This window comes from Marmota monax, unplaced genomic scaffold (assembly GCF_021218885.2).
Source record: "Marmota monax isolate L192 unplaced genomic scaffold, Marmota_monax_Labrador192_F-V1.1 WCK01_AAM20220418_F8-fsc00092, whole genome shotgun sequence".
In the NCBI taxonomy this organism is placed as follows: domain Eukaryota; kingdom Metazoa; phylum Chordata; class Mammalia; order Rodentia; family Sciuridae; genus Marmota; species Marmota monax.
Genome location: NW_026692583.1, coordinates 7,385,167 through 7,411,472, shown reverse-complemented (window position 1 = coordinate 7,411,472; position 26,306 = coordinate 7,385,167). Strand labels below are relative to the sequence as shown.

The following is a 26,306-nucleotide window of genomic DNA, read 5'->3' as shown; positions in this document are numbered from 1 at the left end:
TATGTATGCTTCAAGGGGCTGGGGAGTAGCTTAGTGGAAGAATGGGTGCTTAGCTTTGTCTAATGCCCTGAGTTCAATCCCCAGCTCCCCCGCCGCAAAAAAAAAATACATAAATAAATGTGTACTTCAAATGTTGCATGTGATGTTATGCTATAAATAATGCTGCAAACAGAGAAGAGGAGAGGGAGACAGTGATCTCTTTGAGACCTACCCACAGCTGATGGGACCTAAGATCATAACTATATAGAATCCAGAATCTTTCCCCCAAGGACCCGAAGTCTGATGTGGTTTTGAGAAGATCACTTTCAAGTGTGCACTCCTTCCCCTATGAACATGGCCTTTCTTCAGAGACACAGAGAATTGGGGAAAAAAAAAAAAAAAAAAAAGATCTGATATACCCCTGGACTCTGTGTCAGATCTGGGAGCCTCTGAGCATCTATACATGTAGACGAGGCTTCAGCTTCTTGATTGCTATTTCTCCTGTGACCACACTGGTTGCCACAGCCTTAGAGGAGACAGTTTTCAAGAAGCCAGATTCAAACTGAACTGAAATAGTTCTGCTGCTCTCGGGAATTTGGACTTCACTGTTTCTCACCCTTGGCTGGTTCAACAGGAGGAGAGGACTCAGAATAATCTTCCTTCTCCTTTAAAAAAGCTGTTGCTTTTTTCTAGGGAAGGAGGCTCTCCCCTAAGATCAGGAAGGAGCCATCCATCACAGCTTGGCCTGGTCACTGACAACCTGAATTTGGAGATTACCCAAAGCCTGTTCTAACAGCCCTGGCCTCTGTGGGGGGATTATCTGCCACCCAGCCTGCTCTGGAATGACCTCGGTGGGGTAACTGGAGGCTTTAGAGTGCTAACCCTCCCCTGGCCTCTCTTGCCAGGCTCCACAGACTTTGTGGTTTCCAGGAAAGGGGCTATGGGAGGGGGAGGGTTACGGCCATCCCCACATCCATCCAGGTAAGATGAGTGACCTGCCCTCACTCATCCCACAGGGACTGCCCCCCTCACCGTCCAACCTGGCCGCCCTCACTTGAACTGCCTCTAAAGGGAGGACACTGACTCTAACAGAAGAGGTTCTTCCACGGAGGGTAGTGCCAGCCATTTCCCCCTCCACACTAAAATGATGCCTTCTGGTGGCATTTGAGTGAGTGGCCATCTAAATCATGACAAGTCAGTCAAACAGGTGTGTGTGCGCATGACAGCTGCCTCCAGCAGTAGGAACCACCACCACCCTTAGGCTGCAGTTCTGCGCTTCTTGGGGTAGAAGTTGTGCAGGTGCACACCGCACACTGGTAGAGAGCCTGCCTCAGAGCACAAAGTTGCAGCCAGGACCAGACTGCATATTCAGGAAGCCAGCAGACAGTCCCAGGTGCTGCCTGCTGGGAGCGGGGCTCACCTTGTGATTCTGATAGGAAGTCACCGCAATAAATGCCGTCTCCGGGAAGACGTGGGTGCAGAATGCTGTATTTTTTGAACCGAATCCATTATTTTCATCTGCTTTCACGATGTGTAATCTGGGCTGGTATTTGTGCATGGAATTTAGAATAATCTAAAAATAATAAAGAGAATGAGATTGTAAGAAAATCAAAACTCCCTTTGTTTCCAGATAAATCCCTGCTCCCTCCCCCCCCAATTAGCCTTCCAAGCTATAGACTCTCTCTCGGAAAAATAGTCATTTTTTTTCCCTTCTGTTTTGAAAAGGGGCCAATGATTTCATTAAAAAGAAACATTTCAAAAATGACAATTTCCAACTTAAAAAGCCAAGGTAATATTCCAGTAATCTACCCAAGGCACACAAAGCAGTAAATCAGAATTCTTAATAAAGTTTGCTTAATAAATTAACTCTCTGCATAGGGCACTTCCCACCTCCCCAATGGGAGCCTAGTGAGTCTGCTTTGGGGAGCAAATGAGTCTGGGGAAGGCTGGGCAGCAATTTTGGAATGACTAGGGTCAAGAAACAAATACCCACCCCCAGGCCAGCCAAACCCTCTAGTCATGTAAAGGAAGACACTAAGCTTTTGCAAAACTGGAATGAAAATGAGACTTTTCCTGAGACTTGGACCTCAAATCTTGGCCCTTTGTGAAACAGGCAAACTAATGTCAATAAAGAGACTTTTAGGGGTGGGAAGTGCAGCCTGGCCTCTCAGGAGAGCCAGATATGGGCAGGAAGCACCCGGCAAACCACCCCATCAAAGCGCTGGGCGGGTTGCCCTGGAGGCTCCCCTTCTCCAACTTTATCTCATCATTCACAACCAACGTCATCTCCAGGCTCGGAGCTGGTGCATCTGCTTTGGGGGGTGGGGGGTAATGTGATTTTTCTCTCTCCCTCCTGCCCGCCTCCCCCATCGTAGGGTTCTTCCAGGAGAAGGTCTCCCTGCTTGGAGGACCTCTGCTGGATGCACGTTCTTGCTGGAGCCAGGACTATTCACAAGCGATGAGCATCGCTTCTAATAAAACTGGGTTTGTTGTCCTGATGACGCCTGGATTTTGATGCTCCCGGACCATTAACACTAATATTTACCAAAACTGTCCTGGTCCATGCCCACTGGATGGGCGAATCGCTGGCCTCTAAAGGCCCCCAAATCTGGCCCGCTTTTTTCCCCCAGGACCACAATCTGGAGCGACTGGGATTGTCTCAATGTCTTTGATTATTTGCAAGGATGACCCTGGGGCAGGATTTTCGGACAAACCCGGGAGGCCCCGCAGCGCGGAGGGGGAAGGGCTGCCGCTCGCGGCCCTGCGCTGGCGACCCGGCCGGGGCTCTAATCTCCGGCCGCCGGGCCCGGCCGCCTCCCTGGCCGATAGCGACGCCGGCCGACCGGGGCAGCGTGGCGACAGAGAGACGCAGCGGCCCCCGCGGGCAGCCACAGCCCCCGGCCCGGCGCGGCCATCCTCCCGGCTTAGCCAAATTGCCTTGACGGCTGGGGACAGTGTGGAAACGTCAACGCCAGGGCGATCTAATGGCTCCTAATTTCATTAGGGAGGCTCTGGATTAAAAGTCCAGAGTTTGGGATAGAGCACCTCTCTCGCTTCCCGTGGGCTGCTCAGTGGGACCTGAACCCCCAAATTTGGTGGCAGGGCTGTGCACCTTCCCCAGATGTCCACCCCAGAGCGACCCCAAAGGCACAGAAGAAAATCAGAGGGGAAAGCTAGGAAGTGGCCTCGGGCTGGGGGAGCCCTCACTTCCCAGCATGACTCCATCCCCTCCCCCGACCAAGCCCCCTGACTACCCAGCCAGGAGATGCACATGGGACCTTTACAAAATGGTCCCCCCTTCCTCAGAATCCCTTGAAATATAAAATGTCTGTTTGGAATCAGCAGAGCGACTCCTTACCCTGGGCCATCTCCCCACCCAGGAAAGACGGAGATGATTTCAAGCAAGGCTCAACAGAAAGGAGGCTCTGCTGTTTGGCTGGATGCTTTCTGCACCCCTTGGAGCCTTCCCGGGGACACAGAAAGGGCAGGGGACTTTCTCCTCTCTGGCCAGCAGTTCAGCCTCTTCCCACCCCAGATCCTGGTGGGCTTGTGCTGAGTCCTAAGACCTGGCAGGAGGAGATTCCTCATCTGAACTTTCACGACTGTGCTCCCTCATGGCCAAATCCATTCCCACCCCACCCCCTCCTTTCCCTAATTTGGTGACCAAGTGTCCCTCGGTTGCTGTACTCTGGAGAGACAACCTGGTGGGACAAAGAGTCTCTATGGAGTTAGAGCTACCCTCAAATCCCTGATCCCAAATGCAAGCTGTGTGACCTTGGACAAGTCACCTCCGCTCCCCGTGCCTTTTGTCTTCCTCTCTAGGCTACAGTGAGGATGGATGCCCCAGGGTGAAGGAGCCCATTATGAAATTGTCAACAGGGACCTCCTCACTGAATTCCTAGACTGTTCTATCTAATTATTTCTATCATTAGAAATAATACAAAGAGATTTAGGGACATCCCCCCCCCAAAAAAAAAAAAAAGAATCAGTGTTTTGTTCTTTGTTTTCTTTTGAGGAAGAGGGGGTGACACCCTGCTGAGAATCCCCTAAAAGCTACCTGCTGTCTGGGCAGGAGGTGGGAGGGGGGCGGCTGCACACTCAATATCCAGCATATGCTGTCAGGGAATTCACCAGGTCCCCCTCTTGGGACCAACCTAGACTCCTCTGGTGGCTTCACTGGCCACCTGTAGAGAAGGGGCAGACCACCTCCCTCTCACCCAGGACATTTAAAAAATGAGGCAGAACTTGGAAAGGACAGGGAAAATATACGCTCCCCTATGAGGCCTCTCCTGTACTAGGTCCCTGCTGGGCCCCAGTGTCCATGTTGTTTGCATAACTGAAGGCCCCCACCTCTCACCGCACCTAAGGCACAGGCTGACCCTGCAGGCCCCATTGTCCAGGCCTGGAATGAGCAGCCCCCAAGACTCTGGACCCTCAGTAAAGGCAGAAGGTCGGGGATTGGCGGCACAGATGCAGCCCCAGGCCAGGAGAACCGGGAGCCCTGGCTCCAGCCAACAGGGAAATACAGACCCAGGACCGTTCCACAGGAAGGACAGCTGAGGGTGGGCCCTCTGAGCAGGAGGGTGGTGGAGACAGAGGAGGAAGTGGTAACGAGGAAAAGAAAGCAAAGGGAAATCTGAATGAGGAGGTGAGAACTACAGGAGAAGGAAAGAGAGGAGACGAGAGAGGGAGGAAAAAGAAGAAAATGAAAGACCAAAAGCCAGATCAAAAAGGGACCTGGGAGGGGGGAAATGGAGGAAAGAAATGGAGAATCGTGGACACGTGAAGCTGAGAAGAGCAAGCGTTGAGGCCGAGGACGGAGAGGGCCAGGGTACTTACGTGCCCAAAGGGGTCCAGGTGGTTGTTGGTGAGCTTGAGTTTCTGGAAGGAGACGAGCTGTCTCATCCAATGCGCCCCTGTGGCTGGCGAGTCAGGGTGCACATAGAGGCGGCCCGGCATGGCAGGCTCTGCTTTGCCGGTCACAGACCTAAACCAAGGAGAGGCGTGACCTGGGGGCTGCAGTAGCAGAGGTACTGCACCAGGCAAGGGCTGCCAAGCACTGGCCGGGGACATCTTGGATCATCCTGACCCTCCCATCTCCTTTAGGCTCCCAGGTGCCCCTGAGTGCCTGGCGCCAGCATCCAGGCCAATCCCCTGGCCCGACTCTTTCTTCTTCCACCTCAAAGTTCCCCTAGTGCCAGGCGTGCCTGGGACCCTGTGGTGTCTCACGCACACAACCAGGCCGGTTCTGGAAGCCTGAATGTGCAAAAGAAATCTTGAAAACTCCTTAAGTGCATTCAAAGAGGGCCTCCTCCTCTTCAAGCCCCTGCACTCCTGGCAGCCAGGGAGCAATCGATCCAAGGAATGGGCCTCTCCTCTCTTGCCTTTTTAAACTAAAATGCCATGGGCCGATTTTGTAATTTCATAAAAAAGCCATGTTCAAAGCAGGTAACTCATAAAAAATAACTGTAAATGGTTTTATGCCCCCCAGAAATACATCCAGGGCTTGGTAACAATACTCTTTTTAAAAAAATCCGGAGCTCGTGTGTGCAGCAATAGAGGGCCCCATTTCCTCTGAGCCTCAGTTTTCTGGTCTATCAAATGGGAACTAATGGCTGTGGGTGGGGGGTGGGGGTGGTCAGCCGGCTGCAATAGAATAGTCATGTGCAAGCCTCGGAACACACAGTGGGAGCTAAAAAAATGTTTACTCCTTCAAGGTGGGGGATTCCAATTCCCTCCCTGCCCTCCTCCTGTCTGGTGCCTACCATTTATTATCTGCAAACTTATATCTGTGGTCATCCGCAGGAACAATGTCCATGAGGAGGATATACTTCGTTTTGGGATTAAGCCCAGTCACCTTGACTTTATAACTGGGAAACATCCGCCTAGGAGAGAGAGGGGGAGGTGGGGAGAGGGAATTGATGTCAATATTTGAGAAGCATGTCTGCAGATTTTAATGGAAAATGCAATTCCTTGAAACAAGTAAAACGGAGGAAAAACTGGCTCCACTCCACTCTCCCTGAGATCCATCCCGGGTTTCCCTTGAAGTTCTGGTGTGGGGAGGAGGAAAGCAAAGGGATGGGAAAGGAGGAGGCACCTGGATACCTGTGGGGACCTGGGAGAAATAGCAACCAGAGGCTGCTTAGAGAGAAATGGTTTTAAAGAAGGCTTGAAAGGGACCCCTTTCAAATCCAACTAAATGCTCCTCTCAGAGCCAGCCACCTACTCTGGAGGAAAGGACTCCAGGACTGGGGTCAAACCTAGCCCCCTTCTATCTGTCCAGGTGCATGACTGCAGTGTCAGTAGACACCGAGGTGTGCGCCCTAGGGACACGCAGCCCGTGGGTGTGCATCTGCCCTGGGTCCTGGCTTTTGTTGTCCGCCATCAGGGGCGGGGATTAGCGGCGGTTCCCAGTTTAACTCGGTGGGTCAGCCCCACGGGGTCTCCAGCGGGAGTTCATTCTTAAACGCCACACTTCCCCAAGGCGCCTGGGGCAGTCTAGGTTCCTTGGCCCTCGGCAAAGAAATTCCAAATCTATCCAGATTTGGTTGCAGCAAGAGCTGGGGCCTGACCTGGGGTCGGTGGGCGGAAAGCCGATGCGCGCAGCAGCCTGGTGCCGGCTACTTCTGGGCGCGGGGCGCACTCCACGCTCTCATCCCGCCTCGTGAGTTGTAAGCCCCGGGAAGCAAGGCTCCTCCCGGCTGAACTGGGGCGAAAGGACCAGATGCTGGTCCTGGGCTGGCTCCGCGCTGGCGGGCAGGGTGAGCCGAGGCCTCTCCCTAAGCCTCGGTGTTTATCTGGCCGAGCAGCGCGCCTGGCTGGAGGCGGAGGCGCAGGAGACTTCGCAGGCCTTTTATAGTTACATCCTCGGCTCCGGCAAGGGGGGAAAGGATCCCAGCCCGGGCTTTCCTTCCCCGGCGGACTGGGAAGAGGACCTCAGTGCCTTGGTATAAACAGATCGCGCGCCTCCCAGTTCACTCCGGCCTTGGGCCGAGCGGAGGAGCCGACATTGTTTAATTTCAAATAATAATAAATGTCACGGTTGTCAGTTTATTGTGGGAGGCTTGGAGCAGGGGAACCGCGGCGTCTGCAGAATCAGCTGCACCCTCCGCCTTCGCACACCCCGGCGGCGTGGGCCTGCCGGCCTCCCTCGCTCCACGCGCGCGCTCTGCACAGACCCGAGGCCTTCCGCCCTTCCCGCATGGAGGACCCATCCAGCCCGGGGATGCTGGTGGCGGGGATGTCCTCAGGCCTGGGCAGGAGCCCTCTCACACAGGGAGGCACAGAGCTAGCGGCACGACTCTGCCATCCCCTCCCCCATGAGTCTGGCTTTTCCAGCTCCAACTCCGCGAGCTTTGAAGAGGAACTCTGGGGCCAGTCTTGGCCAAGAGGCCGTGTTTATCGGTGTCTGCGTATAGAGCTCCACCGAGCCCCGGTTCAGTTTCAAAGGCTTCGCCTGTGTTCTATAAACAATGGAAGAGGTAGCGAAGACATCCAACAATTCAGAGTTTGGCCATCGGGTGGACGCTGGAACCACTCCAAGGTCAGGGAGGGTGGGGATGCGGGTGGGGGCGAGGGATCCAGTCCGAGAAACCTAGGAAACCCAAAGCCCTGATCTGTTTTCCCTTTCTCTCTTCGCTCCATTCTTCCTCTTCTTTCTTTCACTACAAATCCGTCCAGAAGCATGGCTTCCGTGCTTTTTATTCTTCCTAAATATGAGCTGGAAGAAACACCCAGCTTCCAGAGTTGAGGGTTTGGAGTGTATCCCCATCCTTCTGAGGGCCAGTGGAAGGATTCTCAATGTGCCTCTTTAACCAGAATTGAGTCAAATATTTTATCCCCCAGCCCCCAGCTAATTCTTTCTCTAGACCCCGCTCCTCTCTCCCTCTCCATGCTCTCCTGCTCCCCGCCACATTTTTTTCTTCTTCTTCCCTCCCTCTGCGCCCCTGTGCTCCCTCCAGATCCTCAGCCAACTCACCTTCCAGCCTTCGTTATGATCATTTCTGTGCCCACTTCGTGAAATTTCAGCCACAGTTCTCTTTCGTGGAGAAACACCTTGATTCCTTCCATGCCCTGCAGGCACAAGAGAAAGATGGCAAGTGAGAAGCTTGGGTGGCAGTGGACATTTCTTCCCAAACTGCAAGACGGCTTCTCCCACTGCCTTGGTGCCTGTGGACTCAGAGGGTGAAAAGTGCCTCAGTCAGCTGCAGAGTTGTCTGGGCTCTGGAGCACCCTAGAGCCTCCGCCCAGGAATCCCGGTGCTGGCTCAGCTGTGAGGGGGCAACCAACGATTACTTGATTCTCCAGTGTCATACAGCCCCCCTAATGCCCTCAACACAAAGTTTGAGAGTCATCACCAATATTAGGGGTCTCCAGGACTGTGGGGAGGACCCATGGGCCAATTTCAATTCACTTCCAGCTGGGAAACAGGGGACCTCAATCTAGAAAAAAACAAAACACCAAGGACATTCTTTGTAGACATCCATATGTCCACTCGCAAAACTTATGAATATGCAACTCATGTGCCTATAAATGTTTGTCCTCCATCATGGTAGAACATACAAGGAATTTTAAATATAAAAAATTTATTATGATTATATGATATGTTGCTACAGTCGAGAACACAAATTCTATCTTAATAACCTTTCTGGGCCCTCTGTTCACTTTTAGCAATTTGGAATATGGGGAACAGCCGAAACCAATGTTTTCACTTTCAACGAAAAGTCATTTTGCAAAATCAATGCAAAAAAAAAAAGATATGAAGTCTTTCTTTAGAAACATGGGTAATTGTCTAAAAAGTGGATTTGCTTTTCCAGAAAAGAAAAAATTCTGAGCCCCGAGCCCTGGGTGTACTTCCTTCATCCCAGCAACTCAGGGTGTTGAGTTCCAGGCCAACCTGGGCGATTTAGCAAGATTTAGCAAGACCCTGTCCCAAAGTGTAAAAATAATAATAAATTAATTTAAAAGCCTGTGTAAGGCCCTGGGTTCAATCCCCAGTACCAAAATACTAAGGATGATGATGAGTCTATAAGTTTCCCTAACTGTGCTTGCAGGCTGTGTAAATATTACGCCTGTTTTCCTGAAATAGGAAGACAAAAGAGAAAGTCTGGAAGGGCATCGAAATTTAAGGAAGGCTGAAGCTATGTGTACCAATCTCTTCTGGTCAAGTCAACCGCTTTGCGGGTCTGTGACATCCATTTTAAAACCGTCATCGGTCTTGTGGCCGCCTGGTGCACCCAGTGAGCTGGGGGTTAGGGCGCGGAGCACAAGGCAGGGCTCCTCCCTCTGCTGGGGCCCAGCTTCAAGCCAGGCGAGCCCGAGACTTCCTGTGCCCTCTCGGGCCAGCCTCCTGCGCTCCTCTCGGCCTGGCCTGCGAGGGCGCGCTAGCCCGCCAGGCCCCGACCGCAAGACAAATGGTGCGATGCGCTGGTCTAGGCAGCGGGGAAGGCTACGGGAGATCTAAAGAAGGGTCAAGCCATCGCTCATGCCGGCCTGAAGCAGCCGCTGACCCGGCTCTTAATAAGGCGCTCAGGGCCAATTCTACACCTAATGCAGCAGGCCAGGAATTCTCTGGGCTATTGTTTGCTGACCTCAAAAAGCCGGATAATTGAGATTTCTCTAACAATTTAACTAGCTTTCAAAAATCCTCAGGCCATAAAGATAATTTCATAATAAAATGCATTGGAATACACTGGTATTTGGGAAGACAGGGCAGACAGCTGTGGAACTCAGTGGGAATAACAAGGAAAATGGACCATAATAAGCCTTAGGCTCCGCACCCCTCCCCTGCGCCGGCAGAAGGAATCCAGCAAACCAGCGGGACTCCAGTAGGCTTTGGTGTCTGGAAAGGGCCTTCAGGTGCAGGGTCTGCTTACCTGCTGGGTGAAGGCGGCCTGCGGAGACGACGGGGACTTGCTGGGAACCCCTAGTGTAGTCTCGGGTTTTGAATCACAGGACAGGTCTTTGGAGTCAGGCTCCAGAGGCGTGTGCGCCAGGCCAAAGCCCTCGTCTGCGTCGGCCATGGTGCGCCCAGGGCCCTGTGCCCGTGCGAGGTTCTGCTCTGAGAGAGAGAGTTGGAGAGTGGAGAGTACAGCTTCAGCGACAGGAGGGAGCAGTTTGACCCCGTGTCCAGTCACCAGCCCCTTGGTTCCCAGCTGAAGGAAACTGCAGAAAGTCCTATTATTATTATTACTATTACTTTCTGACCACGCACAATCTCTTGCGAAAGACCCGAGTCAGACCCGGAGGAGGAGAGGCCCCCATCTCCCCTGCGCAGGCTCTCCACGATAAGCTAGCTGCCCGTCAAATTTGTCTGAACTCCTGAAAGAGCCAATAAAGATAAGGGTCGGTATTTTTGGAAGCCATTGGGTACCAACCAAATACAAAACAAAACAAAAACTCAGTCTCCTTTTGAGAATTTCTTTTCTTTGTCAAACTGCAGGAGGCCATCGGAATTTTTTTTAATTAAACCTCAAGAGAGGGATAGTTATCTGCAGTAGGCAGAATGCTTGCAATAACCCGCCTCTAGCAAAACCCCCAAACCGAGGAAGGATGTCCAAACTGAGAGACCAGGTTCAAAAGAGAATTCGTGTACATCTTTATCAGCTACAGGCCCTAAGATGAAAAGTCCTCTAAGAAAAGGAAAAAAGTCATCCCTTAGCTCCAACCCTAAGCAAGACTTATTTTAAAAACTAAAACGTAGCCATACGGAAGGCTCCCGAAGGAAAGCGGCGACTCTGCAGGTCGGAGAGAGAGAAGCACCCGGTGCCGGCCGCCAGCGCTCCTTCGCGGCCGGCCGCGGGTGCGTGTTCTCCCGGCTTGCTCGGCTCTCCGCGCTGGGTATTTTTTCAAGCGTCCAGGCCGAGGGGAGCGTCTCCAAGCTGCAGCCTGGCCTGGCTCGCTGAAACGGCAGGCAGGACTGGCTCGGGGTTGGAGGGGACAAAATCGGTCCCGCATAAATCCTGGGCTCCAGGCGTTGAATGGGTCTCGCGTTCTGCCGCGGTGGGGAGAGCGGCCCGGGGTCGCAGGCGTAAGAGGATGGAACCCGCAAAATCGCTGCCACAAGGCCGTTGGAGCCGGGATGGGTCTGTCTGCTTCCAATCTCCTCCACATTTCCAAGGAGGGATTCCCACCACCTTCACCACCACCCTGCCTCGAAGCACGGCAAGATTTTGGGAAAGGGGTGCAAACGACAGTCCCCGCAGCATATGCTTAGGCAAGCGGTTGAATTTCCCTGGTCTGTAATGGCTCAGACCTAAACACGGGACCGAGAAGGACAGCTTCTGAGGCCAAACCTCCAAGCAGCTTCCTTCCCCTCGGCCTTGGGGATTTGGGGGAGGCAGTTCTAGGAGCTCCGGCAGCCTGCTTACAACAAAAGAACGCAGGGCCGGCGCCCCCCACCCCCACGCTCCCATTCACTGCGGATCCCGGAGAGAATTCCACCGCGCGCCCTTGCCAGGGTCCGGGGGAGCTCGGGGCTGGCGGAGACGAACAAGATGCGGTTTGACAGAACCAGGCCGCGCGTCCTGCAAGCCTCAACGCCTCTCCCCGAGCCGCGGCCGCCTCCCGGGCTGCACTCGCCCGGCATCTCCGGCCACGCAAACCCTCTGCGAGCCGGGCGCTGCAAGACGCAGGGAAGGCTGCAGTCCGCCATTCGCGCCTCTGCAAGCGGACTCCGCGCCAGCAGGCTCCCTCCCGAGTCTCCCGGGCCATCTGCGGGGACCATTACCTCGCTCGGAGGAGCCGGTGCGTTCACCACATTCCCTCCTGGCTCCTAGCAGGCAAGCCGGCGGCGAGGTGGGGGTGCAGGCATGGTGACTCCGAGGTTTACGCTGGGGACTGCTTGCCCAGCCTAGCGCCTACTGCTGCCTACAAAGGAGCACCCACCGCTGGAGTCTCGGCGGCGCCTGCCCACCTCCAACACACACCTCCTCGGTGTGCGATTGCTCTCCTAAAGGGCTCCGACTTGTCAGGCGCCACAAGGGCTCCGAAAAATACAAAACAGCAGCTCTGGGAGTGCCAGCAACCTTAGAACCTCATCGCGGAATCCTCCCTTGCACCCCCAGGGAGGGAAAGTTGGGAGACAAGAGAAAGCCGTGGGGAATTGTCCAAGTCCTTCTCTGAACACCGCTTTCAGGGTTAAAGTTCCGGAATTTGAGGTAAGAGTCAGAGTCAGTCTCTCTCTCTCTCTCTCTCTCTCTCTCTCTCTCTCTCTCTCTCTCTTTCAGAAATACAAGCCAACTTTGCTGAGTTCAGTGACGTTGAATTGCCTTGATGCTTACAAAGTACTGAAATTGCCTATCCAACTAGCTCCCACCAAACACTGCCTGCCCCTTCTCTCTCTCTCTCTCTCTCTCTCTCTCTCTCTCTCTCTCTCTCTCCCTCTCCCCCCACCCTCCACCCTCCTCCACCACCTTTTCCACTTTTCCACTAGATTTCCCGAACATTCAAATCACAACAGGACTCTCAACCTCAGACCTGGCAATGGTCCCCTCCTCTTTGCCCCCTCCCCAACCTTCATCCATCTCCGTTGCTCTAGACCAGCAGTGGCTGCACAAGAAAAGAAAGAAAAGAAAAAAGCCTTCACAAATCCTGGTAAACCCAGCCCCGCTTCTATCGGGGAAGTACAGTAATTTCAGCGACTGGCCTTGCACAGGACTGAGTCTGAACACACCAGGAGTGTGCGCGCATGCACACACACACACATACACACACACACACACACACCATGGAACGGGCCTCTGAAGCCCGCATCCTGTCTCCAGAGTTGGCCTCAGAGGGAAAACTGTGTGACCCCCACCTAGCTGGACAGAGCCAGGGTGGCTACCCTGACATCTCTCCTCCGCCCCCAACTTCTCACCCCCACTCTAAATGACTGTGGGTGAGGCAGAGTGAAGGTGCACTGGGATGGGGGCCAAGATCACAGATGCCAAGAAATCGCCATCAGTCCCCAGCCTCCATCCCCCCCACCCTTCTGCCAGGGTCAGCAGGCTGTCCTGGCTGGACATGTACACAAGGCAGTGCCCGGTTTTATTAACATAATCAAGCCATCATTGGAAACTGTCTGGGTCTGCATCTTCGTGCACTCCTCTCCCTGTCCCTCTCTGAAATGCAGTATTTTGAGGTTCAGTTGAAGAGGCCAATAGAAGCATAAACACAAGAGGTCTCCGTGTGAGCCGACCCAGACTGGGGCACCAAGTCTGGGTGCTTGGAAGAAATGTCAGGAGTTCCTCTGTTTTCCCATAGTGTGCCCCTGTTCTTGTTTGGGACTCTAATTAGGGACTCAGGTCCAGAAAATCGAGATCTGGAGGGAAGGATGTAGGGAGCAGAAATGACCCAGAGACCAGTGGTGTGGCCCTCTGTGACTGCTCTGCCAATTTCCCAGGTCAGGTCACCACTGCAAAATTCCAAAGTGGACTGTCCAACCCTAGATGTGGGGCAACTTGGGAGTAAAGCAACTCTCCACCTTCTGGGTTTGTTTTCAAATAGACCTTGGCTAAGGCAATTTGTTTATTTGTGCAAACACCTCCGCTCTCCCAGAATGTCAGCTCAGAGGCTAAGGAGGCAACCTCGGGCCAAGGGTGGACACCAGCGATGCTATCAGAATGAGCCTGAATTTCCACGTCTCTGCTGGAAGGAAGGGGAAATCCAGAAAGATCTCTCCAATCCCTTTAAATTCGTAGAGATTTGCGGATGAAATTAATTCCCATAAATAATCTGTAGGCCCTTCCCAAGAGAGAAAAAATCTGGACTCCCCCAAGTAATAGCCCAGCCAGATTCACTTCATTCCTGGAGCTTAGCTATATGCTTGCTGTCTGCCACTGGGCAAAATCGGATTTTTAAACCTGGTGGTTGGGGGGGGGGGGATCCATTCTTGCCAGGTGACACACCGTAGGCAAAATGCAAGAGGGTGCCTTCCTGTCTTGCTCGGGAACAGCAGCAGAGCTGGGTGGGGGCACCCAACAAGGCAGAATTGGGGTGGGAAGCAGAGATCCGCCAGCAGAGGAAATTAGGAGAGAAATCTATCCCCCCATCCCAAGTCGCCAGGTCCACACTCACCTCCAAAAATCCCACCTCTTCTTTCCAGAAGGCAGCAGGGACGCCTCCCTGAGGCAGGGGCTCAGGTGAAGAACTTTGAAAGCACCCCGAAAAAGAAATCTTTTAAGGTCAGGCCTTCTTCTAGGGTCTGTCAAGAGGAACACGGCACCTCCCAGCTTGTAGTTGGTTTGTGGTCTCCGACAAATTAAATATTACTGTTTATTACCAGGCATACCCCAATAAAATAAAGAGGCAACCAGGCGATACCGACTATCTCACCAGCCGCTGCACCTATAGGACTCAGAGACGTCATGAGCCACGCAACCGGCCCGCGCACTGTCACGCTTGACTGGGGGGCAGCGGCTGGAGGTTAATTTCTCTCCATCTTCGTCTCTCAGTCCTGGATCTTTGAGGCCACCAGTCCCGGACGCCTTGGCCCCGGGGAATAAATAAAGAAATAAACAAATCCCGTGCTCTCCGGGGCAATGGGGGTGGTGACCATAAGACACGAATAGAGCCAAGATCGATTTTCTCAGCGAGGGGGAGAGGAGGGGATAACAAAGTGGGCTGGGAGTCCACCTCGGCCCCCACTGGACAGAAATCGAGTTGTTTCGGGGAGAACTGAGGACCCTTGCAGGAGACAAGGGATTCTTAGTATTTAAAACGTACTTGTTATTTTTTTTTTCCAGAGGAGGAGCAGTTGTCAAATGAATGTCCAGGCGCCCCTCTAGCCAGTCGTGTTTGGTACGCGAGACCTGAGCGCCCGATTGCCGACCTGCCTGGCAGTCAGGACTGGGCTCTCACCAAGGGGGAACCAGACAGAGAAGTTCCCAGGCAGAAAGGAGTTCGCCCGCAATGTGTCTTGCAGCGGGGAAAGGCCCTTCTGCGAAAGCTCCTTTAACCAGGTCTGGGGATGCAATTTGGCCCGGCGGGGGAGGGGTTCGAGTGGGTGGTGGGGTGGGGGTGGGGTGGACAGGGGTGATTTCTGCAGAGAAAAAATAATCGCGCCAGGTCCCGCGGAGGGACGAGACACCCTATTTTGTTGTGTAATAACAATTATTTCTAATGTGAGCAATGGGCCTAATGGCTAAGACGCGTGGACGTCCGCAAGCTTTTGCACGCATTTGGAAACCCTCTGAGTTGGGTTGCGGAAAGGCACCGCGTAGACGCCCCTGGCGGCGCCAAGCAAGGAGCTTAGGCCTGCCCAGCGGAGCCAGCGATCGCCAGGCCTTCCGCAAGGGTAAGTTCCCGCCCAGGGGCCCCGAGGGAGCCGGACGTCTGAATTTCGGCTCGTCCTTAGCTTCGGGGTTCGATCCTGGGTTTTGCGCGCCCCCAACCCCTAGGGTTTTCGGAAGCATGAGCTGGCTGCAGGCCGGGTCTACCCGGGATTGCAGCGGCTGCGAAATGTGGAGGACGCAGTTGGCAGAGCAGCGGCCCGGGCCAAGGTCAGGCCCTTGGGGAGAGTGGGCAGTGGCTTCTGCGGGCGCCCGGGCCGACCGGGCCGCAGACCTTGGCTGCTTCCAGCGAGCCCGATCCGCGTCCCTCCTCGCGGCCAGGCTGCAGTGGCTTCGCGGAGCTTCGCTTTCGTTTCCCAAATTAGTAACTTTCCCCCAATCCGAGGCCTGGTGTGTGTAACGTTTTCTCCCGGATCCCAAGAATGGGACCCGAAAGCTTCAGCCCAAGCCCCATTCTGATGAGCTCCCAGTCGACGTCTGGGCAGAGATGGGCCAGAAGCCGAGGCCTAGGCCCCGCAGGGCCGGGAAGGGGAAGGCCACCTCCGGCGGGGAGCGAGCTTCCCTTTTATTTCGGACACAAACACCTGGATCAGTACGAAAAGGTCTCTCTCTCTACAATGCCAGCATCACAGCCCCGGAGCCCCCACCGCAGGGAGAGCCAAGGAAAGACTTCAGGGAGATTTTTCGCCTCCGTTCTTTCCCCGGCCACTTGAACAGTGCACTCTCTCTCCATCCCGCCGCAACACACCGCCCTCCCCAGACCTGCCCCATCTTCCTTTCAGAAGTGTGCTGTCTGCCCTCCTTTTTTGCAAAAGTCCTGCCCTGACTTTAATACTGCATGGATAGGAAAGCCTATGATTCTATTTTTAAATTAAAGAAAAAAAAAAACACAGGGAGCGATTGCTATAGATCTTTTCCATTTTTTCCCTCCATTTTTAAGAAAGTTGCATTCAAAACTACCACATTGTTTTTCTTCCCCAAAGAAAATACACTTAAGCATACAGTCCCTTCCCTTTCTGTCCCCATGGTGTCCCTGTCTCGGCTTCACAGGGGTCTCTAAAGTAGAAAGAAGTGCTTACGGGACTGGGAAAATTATAACAATAGAAACAAAACTCAACTTTGACCGACTCATTTTGCAAGGAAAGGGTCAGGCTGAGGATGGGAAATTCTCTTTCTTCCGAAGGTCATTTCCCTCTCCCCTACTGAAATCTGGCTCTATTCTGTTTATTTCAGGACCACAATCTCTTCCTTTCCAATATTTCATTCAGCTTTTACTTTCCTCTGTTTTGACCTGAAATCGGTGGGAAGAGTACCACTGACTGTTATTAACATGCAATATCCCCGTCCAATATTGCCACCAAGAAATATTGTTGCCGCTCTCCATATTTGTGTGCTTAAGAAATATTCCTCCCTGCTCCCCAAGTTGGGAGGGTTTCTCCTTCCTGCTAAGGTGTAACAAAATAAAAAAATGGAAGCAGGAATTCATTGTAGAGACCCAGCTGAGAGAACACAAATGCTGGGGATTTGCACGCTCCCCAAGAGCCAAGAAGGCAGCGGTAAGTGGTGCTTGATAGTGACGGATCCCCTTGTTCTTGCCCCATTCAATTTGGGGGATCACCAGGGGAGAAGAGTTAGGATCTAAGCTGAGAGAATCCAGAACATCTGTAGGCTGCAATGAACCCGAAAACTCCCAACCATCTCTGCAGCCAGAACCCGCTAAAAGTCCTCTGGGTGGCGGTACCTTGTCTTCACCATGAGCAACCCCAAAAGTGTAGGAGAAAACACACTGAATTCCAAGGCTCTGAGTTTGTAAGATGGAGACTGAGGCTAATACATCGTGTTCTGGTGTTCTGGGGTGCCGGCAGGGGTCTGTCTGGATACCTTCTCCCTCAACTGAAGGGTGGGATGGAAACTTGGGAGCCCACTGATCTCTGGGGCTCTGGAAAGACAAATTTTCTTTGGCAAACGGAACAGTGTCGCGCTGTCGACACGGCAGACTATTTTTCTTGTTCCCTTACAGGGTGGGAGGAGGGGGGGAAAGAAAGAAAGGGAAATTAAATCCACACGTGTTAAGCTTGCTCAAAGGGCTGGATTCAAAACCAGAGACGAAGCTTGATGCTCCAATGCTGGCCACCTACAGGCCTCTTTCCAGCCAGCCTGGCCCCAAAGAGCACAATGTCCCCACTGGAGAGAATTCGATCCCAAGTTTTCATAAAACACTGTATTTAAGGGGTGAAGGGGTATGGATCTCTCTCTGAGTCGTCCTGAAGAGGTCCATAACTTATAGGGGACAAAGAAAACAAAGGAGACAGCAATCATGGAATAATCACCCCTTTAGGAAAGCTCAGCCTCATATCTCCCAACTCCACCCAGTGATTCGAAGGCACAGGCCGTTGATTTCGAACATTCCCGAAAAGTCTGATTAGGTTTTAGGATTTGAGCCTACTCCAGGCAAGAGAACCCCAAACACTGCCTCGTTGGCCCTGGCCTAGCCCGCCCAATCTGCACGGCTCATCTTGGTGGCCCTTGTTGCTCTTTCTCTGAGAGAAATGTGCCAAACAGGAGGGTTCTGGCGGCGCTGCCAGAGGGGCAGAGGGGCGCTGACGCGCCAGAGAGGTGGAGACGGCCACCCTGGCTGGAGCTGAGAGTGAAAACTCTAGTAATGACCTCGAGGAGGTGAAGGGAGGTGGGTGGGGGTGCGGGTGACGAGGGCGGCCAAACCCCAAAGTGGAAGGATCCGTCACCGAAGGAATTGATCGGTCGAGACCTCTAATTTTTCTTCCCCATCAGCCCCTGCCTCCAGCGCCCCAGCTGGTCCTCTCTGGCTTCCTGGTGCCGGGGTTTCTGGCCTTTGAGAGCATCCCGGATAGAAGGATCTGGAAGCGGGAACCCGAGAGGCCTCATTTCTCCCAAGTCCCACCCGGGAAACACTGGGGTGAAGCCCACAGGCTCGCCGCGGGGTGCAAGTGACCGAGGTTCCCGGTGGACAAGTTCCTGGTGATTGTTTCCGCAAGGGCACTGGGTTTCCTGGTCACCATGGCAACCCCGGAGTCACAACAATGGGACTGCGGAGCACAATCGCGCACTTCGCAGCGCGTCCTGGGGCCTGAGGGCGCTTCCGCTGGCTGCTCTTGCCTTTCCGGAGCTGCAGCTTCGGTGGGTGCCACAAAACCGGCTAAACTCATCTTTTTTCAGCAGGGGAGAAAATCGAAGCTTAGCGCCCCTTAGGTTCAAATCTTGAGCAAAAGCCGCCCTTGAGTTAAGAGTGATGAGCTGGGGGACGGGCGCTGGGAGCTGGGATACCTTAGCGGGAACCGAGGCCGGGGACCCTCAGCCAGGGACCTGGGACTTCAGGAGTCGCAGCGAGGCTCTTTGCACCACCACCACCCTCTTGCTGTGGACTCCCCTTATCCTCCCAAGTCACTCTTAAAGCTCCTTGGAGTAATTTAACTAGAAATGGTGTCAGCGCGGTTTGCAGGATCTCAGGGAAAGAGTAAATGCCACTCCTTTTCCTTTTGGAGAGAAGACTTTCCATGTGGATGTAATAGAAATACATTAAAATAATATATTTGGTTGCATTCCTTCTCGAATCTACCAGGGAGGGAGGGGAAAGTGGCTTGCTTTCTTTTGTGAGGGGACAGAAGACAATACAGACCAAACCTGCTGTGTCCCCTGCGGAGGCAGCGAGAACCAGGGTGCTGCCCAGCTCTGACTGGCCCAACTTGGCAGGGATTAAGGAAAAGGAAGAGCCGGGCAGAAGGGAGAAGGGACCCAGGGCCCAGGACCCAGGCCATGGTGCCGTCAAACTCCTTTGCCAAGGAATGGGAGCACCGCCTCTGCCGGGTACCCCCAGCCTCATTCCATTCTGCTGTGGCCCCCTGCCTCTCAGAACTGATTGGGAAAGACATCTAATGTCGCCCAAGCCCCCGGCTGGCTTGATAGTGCCCCCAGCCCACTCTGTTCCATCCTGGAGGCAGCCTGCACAGGTCCTTGTCCCTAACCCAGGACCCCAGTCTTCTTTCTTCCCCAGCATTTCCCATTCATGTTTCCAGAAGAATCCTGCTTTGTTGTAGGACATGGGATTCTGTAGGCTCCTGAATCTGTTAGCCCTGGAGGGGCCGTTGGAGTTCAGGTTTATAGCAGGCCAGCAAGAGCTGTTGGAGCACTGACCTCGCTCAGTCATTTAGCTCTAAATAGCTCTGTGAGGAGGGGCTTCCACCCCCCCCCAACTTCACTGGAGAGACTTCTGGGGCTCTTGCCACCCCTAGTCTGGTGGGATTTGAACCCAGGCCATCCGACTCTGGAGCTGGAGCACCTCTACAAGACAGGGCTCCTCAACTAGCCAGAGAAGGAAGCAGGGAGAGAGGTCTGTGGGTTGAGCGAGGGCAAAGGACACTTTTTTTCTCTTCGGTCCAAAGCGGAAAACAGTTGCTCCTTGTGTCCTGGGTGAAAGGTTCTGATCCCTTCGGTCTGCACCACTTCACTCCACGGCCATTGAGGCAGCAGAAGAACCCAGAAGAGGGCTGGTGGGTGAGAGCCCAGGCTGGTGGCCATTTAGCAGGATGAGATTTTAAAAATGGAAGACATTCTCCTTTCCAAACCTTGGCATTCTGTCCCCAAGTCCTGGCCTATATTCATCCCAGCCTCTAAGCCAGTACACAGTGTCCCCAGGAAGGAGGGAGGAGACAGGATGGGTGGCTGAGATGGAGAGCAGAGAGGAGAAAATGTACTTGACTTCATTTTTTTTTTTTAAAGTAAATAATTAGGCTAAGGGAGGAAGACTTGCCCAAGGTCGCACAGCCCCTACTGGAAATGCACCAGCTCTTCATGTTCTCCTGGGGTTCTTTTCGGAGCCTTCATGCAGAGTCTGGAAAGCAACCCGAGCTGCTTCCTAAGCACCCGCAGGAGCTGAGCTCTAGCCTGCTGCAGCCTGCTCCGATGGCCCTGGGAGGCGTGGAGCTCCGTGGGGTGGGCCGCCTGGCCAGGCTGGTGCCCTTGGGGTGGAAAGGCTGCTCCTGGCTGGCCCTTCTCTCTGTGCTCTGCTGGCTTTCTGGAGCTGAGCTGCCTCAAGGCCTCAGTAGCCCCCCCCCCCCCCCCCCCGGAGAACCCCAGGCCTCCCTAGAGGGACCCATTACTGCTCAAGCCAGTTCTAGAGCCTCCCTAGCCACGCCCTTGATTTCCCGGTTTTGCACCTTCTTCCTGCTGAGGTTGGTCCTGGGCAGAGGCTGCTCTGGCCGCAGAGCTGCTAAGCCAGGCTTGGAAGACCTTCTTTAGAAGACGGGGGGCTCTGAGTCCAATCCGGGAGCAGCACCTCAGAGGGAGATGCAGAGGTGCCCTAGCTCTCTGTGTCTCATCCTCCTTCGGTTTCCTCCATTCGTATCCCTTCCTGACCTGGGAGTGCTTCTTTCAGGGACAGTTGTTCCCCTGGGGCTGCCGCATCCCCCAAATCCAAAGCCACTCTCCGGGCCAGAAGGCAGATGCCAGGCTCAGTGTTTAGGGGGTGTCTCCGGGTTTCTCTCACTGCCCAGCTCCTCACCACCAACAGCCCCCTCCCCCCAGGCCCAATATACCTGGCCCCTGGCTCTGAGTCCTTTGAACGCCCAGGACACAGGAGCCAGCACCCTGGGAGCAAGGCCCACCCTGCCTCACTCCTGCCCTTCCCGGGATCTACCTGCAGCCTGGCCCCAGGTTCCAGGCACCCCCTGAGAGGGGTCCCTCCTGTAGGCCTTCCATGCTGCTGAGTCTGACATGCTTCTCTGTGAGTCATTGGGGAGGGTCTTGATGTGCCCCTGTCCCTTGTGCTGGTGTGTGTTGTGGGGCGCCTGCTTCCTCAAGAGGGGGCATTTCCATATGTATCTCCATGACTTTTTTCCTGTGAACCTCCTTTTGTGAAAGTCCTGGTGAGCTCCCGGCATAAGGGCCCCGGGGGGGGGGGTGGTGAGTTTGCGTGGGTCTGTGTCTTGGCAGCAGACACTGGGTGTGTGTGCAGAGGGCGTTGTCCCAGAGGTGCACCTACCACCCCACACGTGCACTGGGCCCCTAACCTGGCGCTCGGCTCCCCTCCAGGTTCATTAGCCCCTTGGTGCTTATTATTTCCTCCAGCAGCTCCACGCAGAGCCCTGGTGGCCGGGGCCTCTGGGCTGCCCCGGGGCTCTGGAGGCCAAGAGGCTGTCGGCAGGAGCAGGGCCACCAGAGTCTATATTTGGAAACAGATTCCACAGCTGCCTCCTGGGAACTGGGCGAAAGGTGCCTGGGAGTAGAGGGGACAGTGTTGTCAATGCAGCCCTGTTCTTGTCCCCCGGGGCTTGGGGAAAGCCCACGCTGCTGGCAGGTTGTAAGTATGGGGTGCAGGATCTAAAGGGCATCCCCACAGGCAGACATGCAAGCTGGGGGTGTGGGGGGCGCGGCCAGGGTCGCGGCCTCCTGCCTCAAACCAGCACCGCTGCCCTGTTCGAGCACACCTGCCCGCAACCCTCAGGCCGCTCCTCCACTCTGAAGCCTGGCCACACGCACCTCCTGGGAGTTGGTTCCGAGAAATCGGATGCATCAGCCTGGTCGCCCCCAAAGTGCTCACCCCAGGCAACCTTTGACCTTGTCCCACAGGTGTGCGGACCTGGGAGCTCTGCAGAAGGTGTCTTCTCTGCTGCTCTCTGGATGCCAGGGCAAAAGCCACCTAGAGGAGCCTTTCCCAGGGCTGAGGAGTCCTTCCCTGGCTGCTCCTCCCATCCCCCAGCCTGCCCTGGGTTGGAAGTGGCTGCAGCACTTCTGTCCTTGACCACCTCTGCCTGGGAGACAGACGGCAGTTTTACTGTTCAAAGCAAGCACCATGTCCTTCAGAGCATGGCACACACACACCCAGGAAATGTTCAAATATGTTCACACGCGTGTGTTCATGCATGCTACACATGTAAGTCACATGCACGTTCTTGTAACAAGTCACACATGGCCACACATACACGCCGTGACCCGATCACAAATGTTGTCATCATGAACGCCATAGAAAAACACTGCTTCAGCCACACACACACGCGCTCACACACACACACACACACACTCCCAGACCCCTCACTCAGTACCCACACACACCCACCAGTCCCATGCTCACAGACTCAGTCACCCATGGAGACACACAATGATGACCATGCACAGCTACCCACAGGCTCAGACCTGTGAGTGTGCACATATCAATTCAGCCACACACCCAGTCACACTTGCCCACCATCACACACTATTAGCCACACCATGGGACACACTCTTCGCTGTCAGACACACACGGCACAACCAAGTCACACGCACACTCACGCATCGTGGTGTGTGCAGTTGTGTGTGTGCTGTCCCAACAGCCACAAGGCCTCAGCCACATACATGGATGTGTGCACAAGGTCACAGTCCTGCTCACGACACGCTCCGCAGCCACGTGCCTGGCCTTTGGCGTCACAGCCTGGAGCCCGCCTCTCTAACATGGCTCCACAGGGCTCCACTGGGCATTCCTGGCCCCTTCCCAGCCTGGCGGGAGTAACTGGGTGGGCACAATCGTGGGTCATTCCCAAGAGCATGGCGGGATCCCCTTCACTCAGCAGGTCCCACCTGCATGAGGAGCCTCCCATCAGGAGGAGGAAGGAAGGAGGGGTGTGGGTCAGGCCAGGAAAAGCCCATCTCCAGCGGCTCCCTTAAGCCTCAGGCCAGCCCCTCCCAAGCCACCTGTCAATCCCCAGGGAGGCCGGGAGCTTTGAGAGACTCCCGCCCCAGAGACTGGGAGCCTTGCAGGCCCCCGATGATCACCAGTCCACCCTTTAATTTTAGAGATGGACGATGTCACAATTTGAGGGAGTTGCTAAAGTTCTCCAGGCCTTTGGAGGCCGGCACCTCACCTTCTGTCCTCAGTGCCACCCACATTGCAGAGACTCTAAGGGAGGACAGGAGCCCCAGCCTCACCACCAACACTGACATCTTACCCTCTCACCCAGGCTCCAAGGACACCCGAGCCACCTAGTATGGAGCACAAAAGGCAAAGATAAGGTCTTATTCCTACTCACCACCCTGCAAAGTGCATCTGAAAAGTCAAAATAAAATCCCAATCCCCACAAGTCATTAAGGCCCTGCAGGTGCTGGCTCCTGCCTGTCCCACCTGCCTCCTACCCTGACCACTGCTTGCCTCTCCATTCCACCCACCTCCTCCTCTGACCCTCATTTGCACCAGCATTTATTCTGACCTCAGGGCCTTTGCATGTACCATTCCTTGTGCTCCCAGCTCTCCTCCAGGAGTCCAGCTTCTCACTCAACTCTCAATCACTGTCGGCCCCATCTCCCTACTTTATTTTCCTCATAGCACTGGTAGCCACTATTAGAAATTCTTTTGCTCTGTTATTTGTTTGTTTCCTCATCCATGAAAGGGATCTAACAGTAATTGTCCCAAAGGGCTTTTGTGAGGATTAAGTGAATCACTCCATCCAGCAAAGGCCTGGAGCACCCAGCGACTGCTAAGCCCGACGCATTAGCTGTCGTTTTTGTTACAGCTTGTTTATTTATTTACTGTGCCTTTTACATAATCGACACTAGATAAATCGTGTTAAATCAAACATATGGTGGAGTCACAGGAGGACCCAAGGATGGGGGGATGTACAAAACAGAGGAGGAATCAATAAAACACACAGGACTGTAGGATCCTCCCACTCCCTGCAATAAAAGCAAGAATGCAAATCTGAATGGTGATAAGTTTAGAGGGGAAAACAAACCCCTGGCAGTGGAGCTGGGGTTTCTTGGCCCTTGCTCCAGAGCTGCCTCCCCTCTCCCTGCCCCAAGTGCCCTGGGTCCCTGTGCATCTCTCCCTGATCCTCAGCCTCTGTTTTTGTGCACCCTTCTCTCTCTTCCCAGGAGCCCGCAGAAGAAACCAGCAGATAAGTGAAAGTGGTATTTTTATAGGCTGATAACCCCCTGCTTATCTGGAAAGCACTGTCCCATCTCCCCAAGTGTCCCTAATTGGTCATTTGCCCAGTGCCCTCTCCACAAGGGTTACGGACACCCTGGGAAAGGTGACTCCAGCCGTCCCCCCTGGCCTCTTAGCTCTGCTTGGCTCCCCCCTGCCCTTTCCCCTGGGAAGGCTGCCCCAGGGACTCTTCACCAGGAGTCGGGAGGGAGGTGAGAGGGGACGGGAGAGGAGCGGTGGTAAGCTGTGGCACTATTTAATGATGCCAACTGTATTAAATTCTATACTCTAGCAGCCTCTTAAATCCATTTATGGCCCATACTGGACCCTGAGCTATAATAATAATAAAAGTAAAATAAAGGATTTATGCATCCAGGGTGCGCACCCGTCGCAGGCAAAAAAGAAAGAACCATTTCTAGCTGATGGTCCTGGCCCGTGTCCCATGCCCTGACCTCCTGGTTTCCCTGGGTGGACAGGAAGAAGAACCGGGTTCCTGCTGGGAGGGGGGGATTTAAATAGCCAAGAGGGCCATTTTCTGTGCTGTCCCAAACACATTTCTTTTCTAAACTAGTCTCTCTACTACCAACTTCCTAGTATCTGCAAGCAGTAGCTGGCCAAGGTTTCTGGGAAAGAGAGGTAGTGGGAGAACAGAGGAGGAGGCCAGAAACACTCATGGCCTGCTCCAAAGGGCCCAGGCGGCCCTGGCCCCGGTTTGGGGGTGGGAGGAGAGGAGGGGAGCAGCTGCTCCTTGGCAAACTTGTTATCATGGGGCAGGGCCCTCCCTGGGCCCCTACAGCTCTGTGGCTCTATCTCTGCTTGGCCACTTAACAACCCAAGTTGTAACCACTGCCTCCCAGGCCTGTGTCCGCCCGGGAGACACCCCTTTCCGGGCGAGACTGTGTGATTATGGTCTCCCAGCCCCAGACCAGCAAGAAATGCTCATCAAGTGAATGGCTGAAAGGCTGAGGGGGACAGAGGGGGACCTCTGCTTGTGGTCCTAGTATTTGGTGATGACGCGGCCAGAGTCAGGGGCTGGGAGCCACAGCGTGATTCTCACTTCCTGATTGCTCCCCATCCAGAAAAGGAAAGAGGCTGTTTGAGGTCCGTGGAAGGTCAATTGCATTTAGTGGTCCAGTTTTGCTCTCGGATCATCCTCCCCCACGTTGAGGCTGGAAGTGGCCTCAGTGACTTGCTTTGCTAATAGGATGGTAACCAACTGGACACCTTGCGTGTCTGCCTGCTGTCCCTCCACCTTCCCCCTGTGGGCTGGCCTGTGGAGGAGGAGGAGGAGGAGGCCGGGAGCTGAGTCTACCCAGTCCAGCCAAATCAACAAAGCCCCTTGGTCCACTGCAGCTGAGCCACAGCTGACCATAAACACCCCAACCCCGGCTGGCTCACCCATCCTGCTACCCATAGACTCTTAAGCATAAATAAATGCTTATTGCTGTAAGGCTGCGGGTGTTTGTCACGGGGCATGATTGCAGCCATAGATGACCCATAGAGGGCCCTAAGCTAGGGACGAGCTCCACATTCTGATTTTTGCTAAGGAAGGGAGTTTCAAGGTTTCCGTTGCAAAATTCCAGGCCCTGGATTTAATTTCAAGGGTTAATTATTAAAACATCGGAAATAGTTTGGTGCTTCTGATTTCCGCCTCTGGCTGCAGCTCCCTCTCATTATTCAGCGGGTATCCAATTAGCATATTCCATCCCCCAGCTACCGTGATTGGTCCAACCGTAGGCATGTGTCCAAATTCTATCCAATCAGAGGTTGCTGTAGGACTTTGGCCAAAAATAATGAGAAGAAAAGGTCTCTGTCTCTCTCTATTGGGTTTAGAACGTTAAGAATGAAAAACATTTTTTTTTTTTTGGTACCAGCGGCTGAACTCAGGGCCACCTGACCACTGAGCCACCTCCCCAGTCCTATTTTATTTGGAGACAGGGTCTCACTGAGTTGCTTAGGGCCTCGCTTTTGCTGTGCCTGGCTTTGAGCTCGTGATCCTCCTGCCTCAGCCTCCCGAGCCACTGGGATTACAGGCGTGTGCCACTGTGCCTGGCAAGGATGGAAATCTTAGCACTACTGGTCATCATCTTGTTACCTCTGGTGACCAGGTGGCCTGACAGCCTTTGCTT

General features: G+C 54.1%; 1 protein-coding gene across 6 annotated transcripts in view; it reads right to left on the bottom strand.

Annotated features, from left to right (window-relative positions):
* Tbx5 (T-box transcription factor 5) overlaps positions 1-26,306 on the bottom strand; it is an 80,028-nt gene that overhangs the window by 32,058 nt on the left and 21,664 nt on the right. Inside the window, exons 1-6 of one of the 6 annotated variants that reach the window (XM_058579896.1) lie at positions 14,038-14,409; positions 9,855-10,034; positions 7,958-8,052; positions 5,745-5,864; positions 4,819-4,966; positions 1,400-1,552 (exon numbers count right to left, since the gene is read on the bottom strand). In XM_058579896.1, the coding sequence (XP_058435879.1) occupies positions 1,400-1,552; positions 4,819-4,966; positions 5,745-5,864; positions 7,958-8,052; positions 9,855-10,001 (663 nt within the window). In that variant the 5' untranslated portion in view covers positions 10,002-10,034; positions 14,038-14,409. Of the gene's footprint in view, positions 1-1,399; positions 1,553-4,818; positions 4,967-5,744; positions 5,865-7,957; positions 8,053-9,854; positions 10,040-11,707; positions 12,329-14,037; positions 14,410-26,306 lie in introns of those variants that run through there. The other 5 variants (XM_046446253.2, XM_046446252.2, XM_058579895.1 and 2 more) reach the window with 5 other exon arrangements.